Consider the following 18,125-nt stretch of genomic DNA (forward strand, 5'->3'; position numbering starts at 1 on the left):
TAGATATTTTAAGGTTGATTCCGATTTTAAAAACATTAAGAAATGTGCTCGAACACAAAGTAAATCAAATCTGTAAATAAAAAGACCTTTTTTTGACCCATTGACTTCTCAGTGATAGCGATATCAATATTCTTTTTTTCATTCTACTCCTAATCTACACATCAAATTCCAGTTTTATTCGGCTTTTATGTCCATAACATTCAATCGTATATTTCTACTATTATTTATTATCCATCCATTGAATTCGTTTACCGCTGACCGCCGTTCGTGCAGAAGCTTCACGAAAAAAAAACCATTACCGGATAAAGTGTTATGGCGAACCGGACCCCACACATAAAACATTAAAAACACAATAGTTGTAGTAAAAATAGTATTTAAAGAAGAAAGAATACGTGCTGCAAACAAATAAAAAACAAAGGCGTAATGTACATTTTACGTGTACATATTCTTCCAATTCGACTAAACACCTTTGCTGGTGACGACCATTGGCCTTTTTAACGACACAGAATGAATCTAGCGTGGAAGTTAATACTTTTGCTTGTTTGCTTACATTACGGTAGAATTGTCTGCAAATTAGGATTGCATAATAACGGATGTGCAATTGTCGCATATTACATTAAGTTTGGTCAGAATTTTTTTTGAAATGGATAAGTGTCCATATTCGAGGAAAGGAAGTGTTTAACAAGAACCATTTAAAGAATCCGCTCGTACGGTTTTGCATTGTTTGAATGTGTTGCGGGATTCTTTGACGATACCTAGGAATGTAACACGGTGGCTCTAAGCGGACAGTTAGAACATCCTTTTACAATACCTTCCGAAGACCGACCAATAGAGTAAGCAGCATTGCTTAGGGCGTCTGTTTAATGATATGACAACAACAACGGGGATCTATCAAATAGCGTGTACAATCTTTCTAAGCATGTTGGTTTCTTTTTTCCCTTTACATTGGCTTACTTCTGCTCTCCGAAGATAGCTTTCACGTGTTCGAACACCGCATCCGGACCGGCGCTGGCATCGATTTTCTTTACCAACTGTAACTCTTCGTAGTGTTTGATAATTGCTACCGTATCGTTGATATAGGTGTTGAACCGTTTCTTCAAGCTTTCCGCATTATCGTCCGAACGGCCACTGCTTTCGCCCCGCTTCAGACACCGCTCGGTACACTGTTGCTCGGAACATTCGAAAAATAGCACAAACTGCTGCTCCACCTTGTCGGCCATCTTTTTCGTCCAGCCCTGCAGATTGTCCTCGTTGCGAGGGAATCCATCGATCAGGAATCGATCGTTACCGGTTGCCTGTGGCGGGCGGTTGTAACCGCAAGGGAGAGAAAACATGTTCGTGAGCGGGTTCATACCAAATTGAAGCATTATGACAATCTCATTATACAAAAGTGGCTTTTCATTTTCCACCAACGTTTCTTCATTGGCCGTTCGCGTTTGCCTTTTCCTTCCTTTTAGTGTTTGACGGTCTAAAAATAGCAAAACTCTTATAGATTGCGTAAAAGTGCGTCCCGTGGAAGCATGTTTGAACTTGACAGCAATCACGCTAAACCTCCGACGACCCGAGGCCACTGATAATCACCACCAATACCAGCTTAACCAAAAGAACATTCGATAATTTTAATTGTGTAACAATATTCGACACGCATTCGTTTGGGGTGGTACTTCCTCTTATCGGTTATGGACTAATCCGGATAAGACTGGAAATGGGAAACTTGCGATCGAATCGACATGCCGCTTTTGATGGTTTCAAAAGGCAAGTGTGTTCCGAATTCTCACCTGAATCGTTTTGTTCATAGCGTTTTCCAGCAAGGCGCAGGTAATCTCTACCGGCACGATCCGTCCATTCTTGATGTTGTCCTCTATTAGTGCCCCATACTCGGACCCTTCCCGGTTGCGTTCCTCGCGCAATAAATCTCCGGCAGAAAGATGCGTATAGCCAAACTCTTTCACAATCTTTTCACACTGCGTACCCTTGCCGGAACCGGGCGGACCAAGCACGAACACAACCTTTGGCTTTCCCATTATGCTAAACTTCGTACCAAAGGGACACACGGGTGCACTGGTTGGTTTGCTGGGTAGCGGAAGTACCGATTGTCGGACGTTTGCGAACTGTTTGCTAACACCGATGATACGCGTAGCGGACCAGCAGTGTTTGATGTGATGATGCAGCACCGAGCTTGTAGTGCGACCGATTACCGACGTCATAAAATGAGTTGCGCGGACGGAAAGTGAGTGTGTAGGGTGTGCGTATGCGTGCTGACGTCACCGCTACCACCCGCTGGAAGAAAATAACAAAACGCTGGTGTTGGAAAATCGATTCTTGGCAGTAATTTCCCAGAACTGTATACAGGATTTTTCGCGTGTGCAATTAACGCCGGTCGATGGGTGGACGCTCCTTCGGTCATGTGGGTGCGCGTTGCGATGACATTTTGTGCAATATTTTATTTTTTAAAAAATGTGGAAAAATAATGTGTTTCCAACGTGTTTGCTAAAATAGTTAAAAGTTTTGTAAAATAATTAAAAAACACATAAAATTAGGAAACATTTTTCCCAAAAATAATTCGTTCTCCGAGAGACCCAACCACAGTGAGGTGTGACAGCTGACAGATAAACGATATATCAAGGCGCGCAATTTTCATTTGTTTGTTCACTTTCGGTGGAGTAAAACCTTTATTATTATTTGTGCGATTCTTCTACATCAAGTTATCTTATGTTCATAGATGTAACTACATTTAATTGTGCTGTGAATTTGTACGAATGCGTCCCAGCGTTACATTTTTCGAGTCAACAAAATGGCATCGGATTTAGGTACCTGTTTGCGGCAACTGAAAGCTTGCCTCGATACGCAACAGACCCCACATGCCCGCAGCATCATTCATCGTATCACACAGCTGATTGTTGAAAAAGTCGATGAAAGCACCGCAGAAACAGGTATGAATCATTCGCCAGACTTACGGGATATTTTCCGGTTATTTATGTCCACGATTTTCTTTCAGACTTTAATCTAGAATGTATGTTTACGGCACCGAACGGATTGATGGCATTTTTGGAAAAAGCGTTTTCCAGTGCGAAACACTTTGCCAAAGCAATCGATGATACGTTTGAATTGTTTCGCAAAGTGATCGAGAAATATTCTGCACTGCTTGGCAAACGGATGACGATCATTGTGCCGATGACACTTCGTTACATTCAATCATCCTCTGTACCGGCTCGGTCACGCGAGTTGGCAACACTCGTGCTACAGGACAGCATCGCGTATGGATGCCTGCAAGCCGCTACCTATGACAAGCTTGACCAGCTACCCAGAGAGCTTCTGATGGTTTTTCCACAAGGAAAGTTGCCGAATCGTTTCCAGCAAAACCTTTACGAGCTGTTGGGCCAGCTAGCAAAGCACTTTCCAGAGAGTGTAACCGAACCGGACACAATACGGGACATACTCATGAAGGCGATGGAAAAACAATTACTAGAGGAAAATTATCCTTCGCTAGTATCACTGGCAGGAGCAGTTCGAGGATTAGACTATTTTCTTGTTCATTTCGCACCTTCGGAGAGTGAACGAGAGTTACGCCAAAGATTGTACCTAATGGTAAAGAAACTTTCCATCTGGGATGTAAACCGATCCGAGCGGATCGTTTTCCGCAATGCGCTACAGGTACTGGCAAACCATGCACCTTTATTTACGTCACATCTTTATCTGGACCATGTGCACTGGCAGACAATGCTCGCTGGTAAATGGATTAAATCAACCAATCAGGATGATAGGCAAATTGGCATTAACGCTATGTACGCTTTTCACGGAGAAATTGCACGCGTACTTTCCAATCCAGAACTAATGGAGGGGAGCGACCGAGCGTGTCCATCGACGGTGGATGTTTTGAATCAGTATGTGGCGTACTATCGGAAGCTGCTGAATTCGCCTAATGCGGATCAGTACGAGATACGGATGGCTATTCGCGGATTCGGTATTATGGCCGGCCCTTGCCAACAGCTAGCCGAATCGAGTGTAACCCTGAACGAGTTGCTTACGATCGTACTGCAGCGCATCGACGGGATATGTGAGCGATCGGTTTCAACTGCAGGAGATATGCTTACATTTTTACCAGACTTTATACAGTCCCTGTCGGAGATTCTTACCCATGCCAAACAACTAACAACGATACAGCTCGTCTCGGTAGAAACGATGACCGTTGCTTTGGTGCGCGATTTTCATCATCTCTCTATGGTACATCATGAACTGATCGTAAAATCGCTTGTGTGTATGCTTGAAAACATTGGAAAACTGGGCGGAAGTACACGCGATCAGCTACTCGACAGTGTACTGCTTCAAGGAATTGTTTGGAGTTGTACGCATGCATTGCCTTTTGGTTCGCTAGTGCCACCCGTACTCACGTCAGCCGCTGGCACTGATGACGGTGTCCAAAAAACAGATTGGAAACGAGATTTTGTGACGTATAAAAATTATCTTCCCCTTTGGCAGGGGCTTCTCGTTAAAGCACAAGCCGCACAAGACACGTCCTTAGTGCGAGCGATCTACCGTGCCTTCATGAATACGCTGTTTGTGATAGTGGAGAAGCTTGATCTATCTACCCGTAAACGAACCTTCCAGGATGATGATGGACAGCAACGGGAGCTGTATTTTTGCGATCCCAACATCGATCTCATTCCGATCAAACCCAAGGATTATCATATCTTCCTCAACCTGGTGGAACTGTATCGGGATGTTTTGCACGGATCGCAAACACCAACTGGTGTACGGGAACTCTTCACCGATTGGATTCGTCCGTATTTCGAAAGATTTGTCAAAGCATCGCTCGAACGTCCGTTGGTGAGTGGATTTGTAAAGCTGATCGAAATGGGACTCGGTACGGCAGCAGCAATTGGATACTTCGATCACCGGGAAGATTCACCGATTGACACGGATGTACGTTCGATCCAACTGGTGCTGATGTACTATCTGGAACAAACCATACAAAGAGCTTTACATGCAGTCGGAGAGCTTCAGCTTGCCTGTCTCCGGTTCGTATTGAATGCTCCAGTTCGTTTGTTGCTCGATTTCGTTGAAGATGAAACCCGAAAGCAGCCGCTAATGGTGGAAGTGTTCCGGACAGCTTTTCGCATCGGGCGTGGCTTGCTTTCGATTGCTCGTGTGGCGCTCTACTCCCTTCAGCGTATTGTACGTTTCCGCTATCCCGCGATGAAGGCAACGTTACGAGAGCAACTGCTACGACAAGTTCTACCGATGTTGGAACCATTTTTGCGCACACGTGACTCAACCCAACCACCTGCCCAAAGTTTGCGTTTGGCCAAGTTTAAGCGTCACCGAACGGCTAATGTAGCTGTCGAAAAAATCGAACGCATTAAGCAACAGCACCGAATCGAACAGACGGTGGACACAAGCGAACTCGTTACGTTTCAGATGCGAATTTTAAACTTTTTAGGCGATTTGCAACCGAACGAATGTTGCTGGTTGGTGGCGGACGAGCTAGAAAGAGCAGATAACCCGGTGTGGAGCGAGTTGGACAAGAGTTCTTTGACGCGATGGGATGCGGATAGTGGAAGATCGCTCGAGTTACGATTACTGTGTGAGAATGGAACGCGCCCATGCATCAAATTGGACGGAATTGTTAGCCGTGTTTGTCAGCTGGCCGTGGAGTGTAGCGACCGTGCCACAAAGCTAACTGCTTGCGAGCTTCTGCACACTATCGTGCTATATATGTTGGGCATCAACTATCAGGATCAACTGGACAGCTTATGGTAAGTATGAAGATCACTTGATAGAGGTAAAAATTCACAATCTCATTTAACAGAAGCATAATAATTTTATTTTGACTTCAATTTCTTCACTATTATTCCAAACACTGTTACTAATAACACACTTCCTAACAGCATAAGTTGTAACTGGTTTAAAAACAAATTCTGCTCGGCTTTACCTGGTACGCCGTTTACGTTGAGCAAATATTCGTTTCTAAAGCCACACTTACACGGATGCTCGTATGAAATGTGTTCCTGATACGGCGGTAATCTTTTCTTTAACTCGTACCACTTCGTTTGATATCTTTTGAGCTCGTCGTCGGATGTTGTTGCTATTAGGGCTCCATGTCGCATTAGATTTTTGTTGATTTGGTAACAACTTAAAAGCGAAATTTCACCAGACGCGTCGATGCGTAAATCCATCGTCGAAATAAAGTCAAGCTCACTCGGTTTGGTAACGGGTCTCGCCGATGCTGGGTATGTGTTGCGGCAGGCAACTGTTATGTTGAGAATGTTTTTCCGAAATCCTAGATGCAGATCCAAACATTGTCCCATTTGGGAGATGTTTGAAAAGGTATTAAACGGATTGTGGCCATTATTGTCCGCCACTATGCGAAGCAGTTTGGCGGTAAGGTTAAAATCGCCCATCTGTTGCCAATAATAGGATGGTACCACACACCAGAAGTCGTGCAGCAGGATTGTTTCCACGCGTAACATAATAACTAGCATGGATACTAAAAATCGCCATCGTGGCATTGAACACATTGCTGCTACCGGCCAGTAGGCAACATTCGTAACTAATCCATTCCCGGAAGTTAGCGTTGGATATGGGCAAAGTTGTACTTTTTTCCGATGCTATGTTAGGCACTTCGGAAACTTTAACGATTTGTCGATAAAGAGCTTTTATTGGGCGGATGGACACTTACTCAATTATTTTCTTGTTCGATAGTCATTATCGACTGGAATGTGAATTTTGTGAATTATACTACAGAACATCTTACTAATTCTGCTAGACACAGGATGCGACTTAAATTGTGGTTGCTAAATGTGATATAAAAGCCTTTTCAGGACCCTTTCAAGAGCCTTTAAAGTAAAGAAATCGTAAGCAGCGCTTTTGTTAAATAAAACGTGTGCATTTATTCTGTTTCGACTAGGTACTTCTTAATGTTTCTCAACGTTTACAAAAGGTGACTCTCTACACGACCAAGCAATAAATGTCGTTAACGAAATCACTACAACCAGCATAATGAACAACCACTCAATGGCCATCGAACAGGATAGCAAGCAATGTGTATCCCGCTGCACGGTGCTCAACTTGAAAAGGACCTCATTGCGGTAAAAACAGGAACATTTGGAACGATAGGAAAAATAGTTTTGCATATAGTAAATGCTCTTATTAGTTTGCTCATAACGCTCGATGTAAGCGTCTTTGTTGAAGCTATCGATGTGCTGCACCCGTAACCAACTGATTTCTTTCCGACCTTTCTGATTTTTAGTACATCCTTTCAGCAGCAATGTGTTATTTTCGTTCGGCATCCGCTTATACAGTACCGCCAACAGTATCGGTGGTGTATATTTGCTTTCCCATTCCGCTTCAACGGCGTATGTTGGCAAACGCTTATTTGTGTTGCCTCCTCTACAGGCTGTCGTTACGTTAAGAATACCGGCTAGGAAGGATAGGTACACATCCACACAGCTACCCTCGAACTGAATGCCAGGAAAACCACCGAACGGACAAAGTCCGGTCCTGGTTGGATTGAGCTGCAAAATTTTTGTTTCCCACTGGAACTCTTGTACTGAGCGCCAGCTTTCAGTGAAGGATTCACACTGCGGCGATTCATCCAGTTCGGGACTAGCTTCGGAAAAGGTGCAAAAATTTAAAAGCGCTAAAACTACTGTTGTTCTGCTTAAGCCGACCATCTTAAGTCATGCTGTTTTGTTAAGTAGCCGTTCGTCGTATGAATACTCCGGTGCTTAGCGGTTGAATTATTGTTAATTATTGGAACAGAAAAGGATTAATAACATCCTTTTTATGATTTTTTTTTCTTTCGGTTTGTCAAGAATTAACGAGCTACTTCACAATAGCAGCAATCAAAGTGCTTTTAACTCCGGTACTAACTTTTTCTTTCACTTATCGCTTACCTATATCATTGAAGGACGCACTTATGCCAACATCTACTACAACTGAGCTGCGATACCGACTTGGCCGTGTGTCAGATGTTCGAACCATTGCTTTTCCAAATCATCCATTTCGTGACGCAGCCATCGAAACTCAACCAGCAAGGTACGAGAGCACTGTTAGACTGTTTGATGGCTGGAACCTTCAACGTACAGCATAGCAATATCCGGGATCTTTCCATACGCTGTTTGCGCGAGTTTCTGCAGTGGACCAACCGGCAAAGTGGAAGCAATCAATCCTCGAACGATCGTCGGAAGATCAAGAACGCACTGCTGGACCAGCTTAAATCGCATGCATTAGAATCGAATGCCTCGCATCGATTTGGTTCCGTGCTGGCCTTTAATAATTTGTTCCGGTTGCTTTTGCAACACGATTTTCAAATCGTGCACTACAGCTTTGAGCTTATGCATTCGTACGCGATTGGACTTATTGTGACGGAAGAGCAGAGTGGTTTCGAGGTGTCACAAGCAAACGATGCTATCGTGGAACAGTTTCTGCTGACATTGGAACATCTTGGGAAATTGGTTGAGCATCGTAAAACGTTATTTAACCAACAACGTAATGAACAGTACCGCTCGGAATATCGTCAGCTTGTACCGCCGGATATCGGTGGTGGTGAGCTGAAAGACCTTGTGCGCTGGTTGTTCCGACAATGTGCCGCACGTCAGCGACTTTATCGGCGCAAATGTATGCAGCTATTCACTCGACTTGCTAGGACCGTACGGGATGTAACGAGTGGAGAACATTTTCTTAACCAACATTTTACCTCGGACCAGATCAAAACGATCTGTCTTCACGGTGATGCTGTGCAGGGTGTCGAACAGGCTCCTACACTGACTAGTTTGGCGGACGAACAGTCGAACACGTTCGTGGTCAACTTATACCTATGGCTGGAGTACCTTCTTGCAACGCTCGATATGTACTGTTGGTTGCAGAGCGAAACGCTAGTCAAGACAGAACTGTTACAAATGCTGCTGTGCCACATTTTGCCCGCCGTACAATGTTTCCTCCAATCAGTGGTCGATTTTTCAGTGCATGAAATACTGTCGCAGGTTAATAGTTTGCAGTTGTCAGAAATTAACTTGAGCTCTTACGAGCAACGCATGAATGCGGATAAAATTGTACGGTTCGATGCACTGAAGTCAGCTGTCGTTGTGCAAATCGTTGATCTGTTTGTTTTGCTGCTTTCCTTCACCGGTACCATGGAGGGAAATATTCCCAACGAAATTTTGGAGCTATGGCAGGAGCAACCTACGATCAATTTTCTACTGGCGCTTATATTCAAGCCGCATCAGCTCGGGATAGATTCCAATGGTGCGGCGCAGGAAGACAAACGACGTTTAGTTCAACTGGAAGAATTGATAGTGCAGCTTGTGAAACGTTGTAATCATCATGTCGGGCAGCACTTTGCCAGTTCTCTGTTCGAAAAACTCGTAACGGTGATGGAGGATCTTGGAGACCGCATGAAAACGCTTCTAACCCTGAGAACAATCCATGTAGCTGATCAGAGAAGTGCGAAAGGGTTGCTATTTATAGCGAAACAACAAAGAACTCGTTACGAGGATGAGCACATGACGAGTGAGACCAAAACACGCATTCAACAGAGTGCCCGGAAACTGCTTATTGATTGTTTCGATGCCATCGGCCAAGAGGGCGTGTGTTTGGTGCTTCGTCCATCTGCAGCACGCTTTGGTACGATCGTTTTAGAAGCAATCTTTAGCATGTCCAATGTCTTTGAGCACAATGATACCGATGGTCTAGTGCATTCAACTATTTCTTGCTGTTTAAGCAAGGACATGCTACGGCCGAACATTTCCCATGGCGAACACTTTCTCGTTTGCTTCGGCTCGGCTGTGTATGAAATGTTTCTCATGAAACCTTCTGAATGCTTGCACGCGCTCTTAAAAGGACTAGATACGGATAACTTCACATGCATCGTTCGAATCCTGTGCAACTTGATGGATTATAGCTATCGGAAGCAAACAGCAAACAAGGACCGGTTGGAAAATCTGTTAGAAACCATGGTTAACGGTTGGTCTCAACTATTTGCGTATTCGCGCCAACAGTCAAACGTTTTCGGAGCGTGTGATCTACAGATGATCGAGCTGATGACCAACATCGCGATGATCTGCCCATTTCCTTTGCATGAAATTCGCAACAAAGTAGGATCCAACTACGAGCAGTGGTTAACTGAGCTAATAGGAAATTCCCGGTCAGAGGTCTCCATAGAGTTGAAGGCGAAAGCGTTAGTACTGTTACCGACCGTGCTTGGGCCGGGTGGCACTACGGAGTCACACTGGGAACAGTTTGATAATGCTCTCGAAAAGCTGCAGACATTACACTTTCCGCTCCGTTCGACAGAGTTTCCACCAAACAGTCCAAAACGGGTTGGATTTCTAAACTGTCTCGACCGTTTGCTTGACGCGATGATCGTTTCCCGTTCACCGTTGCTTCTGAAAGTGATCATACAAATGACGGCACCGGATGGTGAGGGACACATTGCCGAAAGTCAGATTCGTAGTGCCATCGAGCGGTTTTTCTTCGATCAACCGTACGAGATGCAGTGTGAGCGACTGCAGGAACTATGGGAACTGTTTGCAAACCAGGACTATGCACCGAGCGTTCGCGAAACGATACTAAGACGATATCTATGCACCGCACTGTGGCACTGCCGGTATGATACGATCGTGGAGTTTTACAAGCGTACCATTCGTACCATCTCTAACTTCACCACGGTAGACATAAATGGGCGTTCCGGTTGGGATTTGGAGCATACGCTCGTTAACCTTGCAGCTGCCTTTCGATTGATTGAGCATTATGCTGCTCTGCTGCCTAAAAATATGCTGACGAGCGACAATTTTTCCGTAGCTGTAGAGCTTTATGGGTCGGCAAAGGATGGGGAAGCTCCTGTACGAGGCAAACGATTGGTGGGTGACTTCAGCAAACGAGCACACAGCGTCCGACGGATCGTATGTCCATCGAATGACAGTACCGTGCTGGAGCTATTCCGCAAGTACCAGTGTGCCGCTTACCGGGCATTGGTAGCACTGATTTCCAACACGAATGACGACGCCCGCATGTACTCAGTGCTATTGTTTCGAGAGAGTCGTGAAAAAGGCGAATATCTATGGCGTCATTTGATTGACTGTAGTAATGACGAACTATACCTGGAAGGAAGCCAAGAACAGGAACAAACAGTTCGTACAATCATCAAGCGAGTGGCAATAAGGAAAGAAGGTGAAAATCCAACGTCCCAACTAGCGATCTCGAAGGATCCCGGGCTGTCGGTTGTAAGGGAGTCCTCAATGAGTCAACAGGTTTTCCGTTTCGATATGAACCACTCCGTGGCGCTCTCGGCTCGCGAGGTAGCCCAAAGGGATGCGGCTGAGCTGGCCAAGCGGCAAAAGGGAACACTCTCAAACATTTCGCTCGAGCGAACTAAAATCAACGAGCACGAGGTAATGGCAACGGTTTGCGGATGCATTCGGCATATGGTCGCTACCAAGGTGGCGCTGGATACGGTAGTACACTTTCTCGCAGGCTCGTTGAACGATCCGGGACAACCGAAAAACGTACGTCTGCTTCTAGCGAAGGTGATCGATAATTGCCGCAAGGAGCTAGAACCACACGCAGCCGTGTTGTTGTGTCCAATGATGCAGCTCATTGTGGATGGGTGTAAAGTGCGTGGCTTGAGCCCGCTCCTTACAGACTTGATTGCGCTAGTACTGGAATGGAATGCTGGCAGTGTGGCTGATGAAACTAGAAGAGCAGGAGCGGTCGCGGAATCTGCTTCGCTAGCGAGTGTACTTCTACGATTTCTTATGAATCACGCCTGTCAGCAGCAAGGTACACGAAACACTTCGGCAAAGGTGTTACGATTGAATCTGGAACTGATACAGGAGTTGATATCACAATGGCACGATGCTCTAATTGTTCCAGCGGAACTTCTCTTTGAAATGATATCCAGTAGGCAGCAATTGCAATCCGAGGAACGATCCCAGCTCCAACTGATCGCCGGTCTACAGTTGGGTACAGTAGTTCTCACCAAGGGACGAGGTCACTTAGTGCCCTGGATGGAAAGCACAAAGCGGGAATATTTGGGTGCGATTTTACGCTGTCTAGATCTGCCCGACAGCCAGAGCTTCAAATCTGCTTCTCTGCTGTTAGGTCACAGTTTGGCACGTCTCTATCCCGATGGTCTGCCGGAAGAACAGAACGTGAGTGGCGAGGAACACTTGCATGTCGAATGCATTGCCAAGCTTTCCTGCATACAGCGTGAATACGATCGAAAATTTGCTGAAATATTATACGAAATAGCTAAAGGCTTTCCCTCGATCGTCGATCCATTTCTGTCTGTCCTAAGCCATCGATTTCCCGCAGCTGCCGTTCCAGAGAAACGCATGTATCTGGATTTGCTGCTCGGTGGACGGCTGGAGAAGTTTAACGATGAGCTATTCCGGGAGCTCTCGTCGATGGAGTTAATGTTGCTATTGCGGGATAATGAGCTTCAATTGTCCACATTGCATTTACTAAATCGTTCACTTCCACTAGTGCGTGAATTGCAGCACGTGCAGCAACTAATTGAACCGGTTGGTCGTGTTACATCGGAACCAAGCACACGTACCGAGTGTCGGGCGGTGGCGTACGAAATTTTAATCTACATCCATGAACGCAATTTTGCCGAGCTATCAGTGGACTTTCAACGCACTCTATGGAGGTACCTGATACGAGGCTTATGTGGAATACAGGATACCGATACCATGAGCATCTCCATACGTGCAAGAATTCTCGAATATCTCATCGACGGTGGTAAGATGCCGAATGATCTAAAGGAACGTTTCTTGTTTTTGCTAGCGGAAATGTACGATCCAGCCGTAGAGGCGGAGTTCCTCGGCAGTGCAGTTGCGCTGCTGCTCGATCCGGCAATTCGTTGTCGAGAGTCTAAGGATCGATTGTTTCTGCACGAGTATCTGAATGCGGACGTTAAGTTTAACGAGTACACCATCGAAACAGCAGCTCGACAGCGTCATACGATGACCCTTCTAACACCAATGTTTGCGGAAACCTCTCAACAACGGCAGCTACAATCTTTCATCACAGGAAAAGGCTCCCAGATGGAGCAACTAATAAGAGCTACTCAGTTTTCCGGGTTGGACCGTACGGCGCCAAATGAAGACGGTGTACATTTTGAACCAACGCAGGACCCGACAAAGTTCATCAAAGGGCATGAAACTTTTGCAATGCCAACGCAACATTCACTTATGTTGGAGGCCAGCACATTACAGCTGGACCGTCGATCACAGCGTACGGGAAAAATCACCGAAATGACACAACAGGACCGCACGTTCGAGCGTTTGCGAAAACGCATTCTGAAGGATAGTGGAGCGAATCGGCAACAGAATACAACCTGGGCTGTGAGCCGCCATTACTCCAACCAGCGGCAACAAGCGGAACGTCGGCGAGAGAGTGCATCACAGGTTACACTCTATCGGCGATACCGACTTGCCGATTATCCCGATCTTCAGATCAATCTGCTAGCGTTTCTGTTACCCTTGCAGGCTCTCTGTCGTCGCGATACAGCATGCGCTAGGCAAATTTTTGTGTCCATCTTTAACGGGCTAGTGGAATGCTTTGTGTCGGGAGATGCTGCAGGACGCACCGTGCGAATGGTTGGTGACGAGTGGGATCGTTTTGTAGATCGGCTAGATGGATCGTTACATCGAATTCTGGAGTCGAGCAAAACCAGTGATCCTAACCTTTTCGGTGGTTTGATCGAATTGACACTAGGCAAAGCGTCGGGCAAGTTTACGCTTTCTCCTCGCACCGTAGCCGCTGTGGCGGGTTCATCCAACATGCTCACGATGGGTGCGCTATATTTGGAGGCAAAACTCGCGGACGGTGATGACTTTGATAGCGAACCGGTACGTACCGCTGGGTGCATCACATCGGAGGCGGAACACTGGCTGCAGTTGTCCACCTTGTACCATGCGCTACACGAGCACAGCGTAATGGTGGGCATATTCGCCGAAAAGCTCGACTGTGATCCAAAGCTGCGGGAAGCAATTGAACTGGAAGCACTTGGGCGCTACAAATCAGCACATCGAGCGTACTATGAGCTGCTAATGCGTGTAAGCCAGGCTCGCGTTGAGGAACGCAACTTCTGCTACAAGTCTGCCTTTAATTGTTTGGTACAGCTCGGACAGTGGGACACGCTGCTGGATGAGATCGGCAATCAGGTGACGAATCATGAGCAGCTGTGGAGTGACGAGTGGAATTTGGAAAATTTGTTACCGAACTACGTGCATGGTAATGTGGCACGTGTATTAACCGGTAATGCAGCTGCACGCGAGTTTTATCACATACTCCAACAATGGCTGCACGTCCCAGATCGGGCTGAACACATCCGAACGCAGTTCGGCGAGGAACTAACGGCGCTGTACATATCCGGCCAAGAAATGGTACGGGCTCGCTTGTTCGGCGAACAGACACAGCGACAATTCCTTGATGAATGGCACTGTGCCGGCGTGCTGTCGATATTAGTGCGTGTCGATTGTTTGCTTAGCGTGCGCAAAGTCGTTGAGCTGATTACCTACAGCGAGTTGTTGGAGCGGTCGACCGACAAACTGGAGCAGGCTATCGGTGGTTTAATTATCTCATGGCAAAATGCACACCCGGCACTGACGGATTCGCTCGTTACCTGGGACACTATAGTAGCGTACCGTAAATTCCTGTTGGCAAAGCTCGAAACAAAATGCTCCGAACAGGAGAATATCGTTGGTAACGTTTCCATACTATACACGTTGCTGTACGAACTGCAACTGCGGCTGGTGGACGTGGCATTCGAGCAGAACAACGTTCAGTATGCCGGGAAACTTATTGCAAGTCTGCGAACCGCTGAATCGTCTACGGGTTTAAGCAAGCCGGCAAAGGAACAAGCGCTACGAAGAAAAATAGCCCATATTCGGCATGATCGCCTACGACAAGTAGACGCATCGTCCAATGTAACGTCGGGATTGCTGCGCGAGTTTAGGCAACAGATGAAGCTCAACAAACAGCTGGAATCCATCGAGAATGAGCCCGATATGAGGCGAGTGAAGCGAATCGCATGGACAGAATTTTTCCAGTTTGCAGACTCTGTTAGGAAGATGATCAAGAGTTCTAATGAAGACATTACACCAGAGCATACATCGGTCATAGAGAACATTATTGAAACTGTAATGATCCTGCCGGCTGATCCGATGAACAGTGAGGATGTGACGTTAAGTGAAAGATTAACTCGCTTTTCGACGTACTGTTTGCAGCGTAGTATAGATGTGCTGTTGCCTGATCTACCTAGTTCCACTGATAGGCACAGCAATGATGACACTCTGTTGGAGCTCGCGGAAGCTCACCTTCGCTTAGCCCGTTACTGTTACGAAGAGCTTAACCCGGAACGAAACGAAACGGAGGAACTGCCAGTTGAACGGCTTTTAGTAACGTCCCTTCTGCCCGCGATTAAATATGGTTCCCGAGAGGCTAGACATCTATTTCCGGTATTGTTACAGTTACGAAATCTACAGAACAATGTTCTGTGCAACGAATTCCAGGAACACTCGTGTACGGTACCGTCGTGGAGCTATCTCCAGTGGATTCCCCAGTTGCTGTCGTACATGAAGATCACGTCCGACGCATTCGGATCTCACGAAGCACCGGTTGAAGGACATTTTCTGGATGAACTTTTGATGCGACTCGTTAAGGAGTACCCAATGGCACTCTATTACCCAGCCCATCTTATACTGAGCAACACCGAAGGTCCTGTCCGTCCTGTTGTGATGCAGTTTCGGGATGCATTAAATTTCCCCATGCTGGATCGCTTCGTCGATGAACTGTATCGTGTGGTTATGCCGGAAACAAGGATCCATTGCATGATAGGGGAGTTGAAAAGTCATCTGGATAGCTTCTCCGAACCGGCTGCCTATCAAACCTTTATTGAACGAACCGTGCCGGATGTGTTTCCCGCAGACGCTAACGATCTGTGGCGATATGGACAAGCGTACCGAGCAGCATGGCCACTAGTGGATAGTTTTCGTGCGCTGAAGCATCTCCATCCAGTGGACGAGCGAGATGTGATCTTGCAGAAGTTACAGGAACTGGACAGTGCGGTTCAATCGATGCAACCTCGCACCAAAACCAAACCCATACCGTTGGAGGACCTTTCACCGTGGCTAGCGGATTACCATTGCAGCGGTACGCGTGGTCAGCAAGGTGAATTAGCCGTCGAGATACCGGGCCAGTATGGAGACACAGAGCGTGGCATACCTAACCCGTCCCAGCACGTGACCATTTTGAAAGTTGTACCGGATGTGGTAGTGTTTGGAACGCTTCGCCTGCCAATACAAATAACGTTCCGAAGTAGCAATGGACGGCAGTATCGCTTCTTGGCCAAGTTTGGCGAAGATCTCCGACAGGATCAACGTATCCAGCAGCTGCAGCGTGAGATAACGCACCGGTTGCGTTCGGATCGACACTGCCGAGCACACCAGTTACTGTTGCGCACGTACGCAGTTGTTCCGATACGGTCCGATTTCGGTTTGCTCGGTTGGCTGGAAGGTACAGTAGCATTGAGTGAAATTGCGAAACAGGCTGCACCGCGTTACAACCCCGGTGATCGGGGACGGGCACACGTGGTCGAAGAATATGGCCGCTTTCTGCTGAGCATCTCAGACGCGAATACAACGACGGGCGAATCGTTCAATACGACCGCCTGCAATTCACCATCTTTGTACGGAATGGCCGCGGCTTACGCTATGCCCGAACAGCTGCGATCGAAATTTGTCGAACTGGCGCAAAAGATTCGCTCGTGTACGCTCAAACGTGCGCTGTATGATATGGCCGCCTCGCCCGAGTCCTTCTATCGGTTGCGCATGAACTTTGCGAAAAGTTTGGCCACGATGAACGTTACCTGCTGGGCGCTCGGAATAGGTGATCGACACTTGAGCAATATTTTGCTGGAACGAGCGACCGGCATCCTGGTGGGTGTAGACTTTGGCATCGCGTTCGGTGCCGGTACACGCAATCTTCCCGTACCGGAGCTGGTACCGTTCCGGCTTACGACCCAGTTCGTTGGGGTAGTGGAACCCATGCGAGTGGCCGGTATTTTGCAGAAGTGTCATCTACACACGCTGCAGTGTTTGCGCGACTCTCGCATGCTACTTCGTGCCTGTTTGGAGGTGTTTATTCGTGAACCGACAGTCGACTGGCTAAAGGCCGTTCGGAAACGAGTGGATGAGAATGCAGGCAATGAACGTTCGTCCGTACAGCACGACAAAGAATGGAATCCTCAGGTGCGTGTAAATACGGTTCTGCGCAAGCTCGACGGTGCTAGTCCGAAGCAATTGTTGATGGAAGAGCTGCGATACGGGGTCGTTGCTCAACAGAGGGAGTTTTTGGTAGGATACCTGTCGCTGGTTAATGCGTCAGCCCCCGTGAGCACTGAAAAGGCTGGCCGTGCCAAGGTACTTTCGACGGAGCTACAAACCGAGATGCTGTTAGAAATGGCCATCGATGGTACGCTGCTCGGTATTATGTACAGTGGATGGTATCCCTGGTTCTAGATGTAGATCAAACATGTCATTTATTGATTCCAATCGATTAAATCGTCTGCGATGGTTTCCAACTAATATATTTATTCATAATTCATATGTTAAAGAACAGCTCATATGTAAAATGGTCTAAATTATTATACTTATATACAGTAAAACTTCTTGTAGAAATGAATATAACGGTAAACCAATCCAAAAGCTTTCAACAGAATTTTATTTTTTTCCGAACCTTGAAACAAAACATCTGCTAGTAAAGAAGAATTATGGATGATTTAATAAAACCTCCATGCTTCAGATTTGTAGTACCAAAGCGATCGGTGTGTGTGTGCCTGTCCACCATACATAGGCCTGTTTCCGAACTTCCGAAATCGAACAGACAATTATGTAAAACTGGTTCTCTGGAGGATATCATATCCTTATTCTTCCTTCGTGTAGCGCTAGAAAGCTTACTTAATGTTTTTCATTCGATGTCGTCTCCGGCACAACGGATGCAGAATTTGTCTTTTTACCGCAGAAACAGAAGCGAAATAATAATACAGCGCCGAAAATCACTACCGTAGGAATGAACAGCTTCATCATCAGTTCCGACGTCGCAGCATTAACCTGCATCGT

General features: G+C 46.5%; 2 protein-coding genes across 2 annotated transcripts; one reads left to right on the forward strand and one right to left on the reverse strand.

The window, feature by feature from the left end:
* Positions 1–183: 183 nt before the first annotated feature.
* Positions 184–2,352, reverse strand: LOC125764031 (UMP-CMP kinase). The gene is made up of 2 exons (XM_049427802.1): positions 1,779–2,352; positions 184–1,295 (listed from the first exon to the last, which is right to left on the reverse strand). Exons 1-2 carry the CDS (start codon positions 2,205–2,207, stop codon positions 951–953), a joined length of 774 nt encoding a protein of 257 aa, XP_049283759.1. The 5' UTR covers positions 2,208–2,352; the 3' UTR covers positions 184–950.
* A 146-nt stretch (positions 2,353–2,498) lies between these two features.
* LOC125764025 (DNA-dependent protein kinase catalytic subunit-like) lies at positions 2,499–17,870 on the forward strand. Its single transcript, XM_049427795.1, has 3 exons — positions 2,499–2,933; positions 2,999–5,756; positions 7,910–17,870. Exons 1-3 carry the CDS (start codon positions 2,795–2,797, stop codon positions 17,523–17,525), a joined length of 12,513 nt encoding a protein of 4,170 aa, XP_049283752.1. The 5' UTR covers positions 2,499–2,794; the 3' UTR covers positions 17,526–17,870.
* The last annotated feature ends 255 nt before the right edge of the window (positions 17,871–18,125 follow it).

This window comes from Anopheles funestus, chromosome 2RL (genome assembly GCF_943734845.2).
Source record: "Anopheles funestus chromosome 2RL, idAnoFuneDA-416_04, whole genome shotgun sequence".
In the NCBI taxonomy this organism is placed as follows: domain Eukaryota; kingdom Metazoa; phylum Arthropoda; class Insecta; order Diptera; family Culicidae; genus Anopheles; species Anopheles funestus.

What these genes read in the sequence shown, in the direction of transcription:
- LOC125764031 (XM_049427802.1), bottom strand. Translation starts at nt 2,207, where the DNA reads ATGACGTCGGTAATCGGTCGCACTACAAGCTCGGTGCTGCATCATCAC. An exon ending in CTATGAACAAAACGATTCAG is followed by an intron (nt 1,296 to 1,778) that starts GTGAGAATTCGG and finishes CGCCCGCCACAG; the next exon opens with GCAACCGGTAACGATCGATT.
- LOC125764025 (XM_049427795.1), top strand. Translation starts at nt 2,795, where the DNA reads ATGGCATCGGATTTAGGTACCTGTTTGCGGCAACTGAAAGCTTGCCTC. An exon ending in TGAAAGCACCGCAGAAACAG is followed by an intron (nt 2,934 to 2,998) that starts GTATGAATCATT and finishes ATTTTCTTTCAG; the next exon opens with ACTTTAATCTAGAATGTATG. An exon ending in GATCAACTGGACAGCTTATG is followed by an intron (nt 5,757 to 7,909) that starts GTAAGTATGAAG and finishes ATATCATTGAAG; the next exon opens with GACGCACTTATGCCAACATC.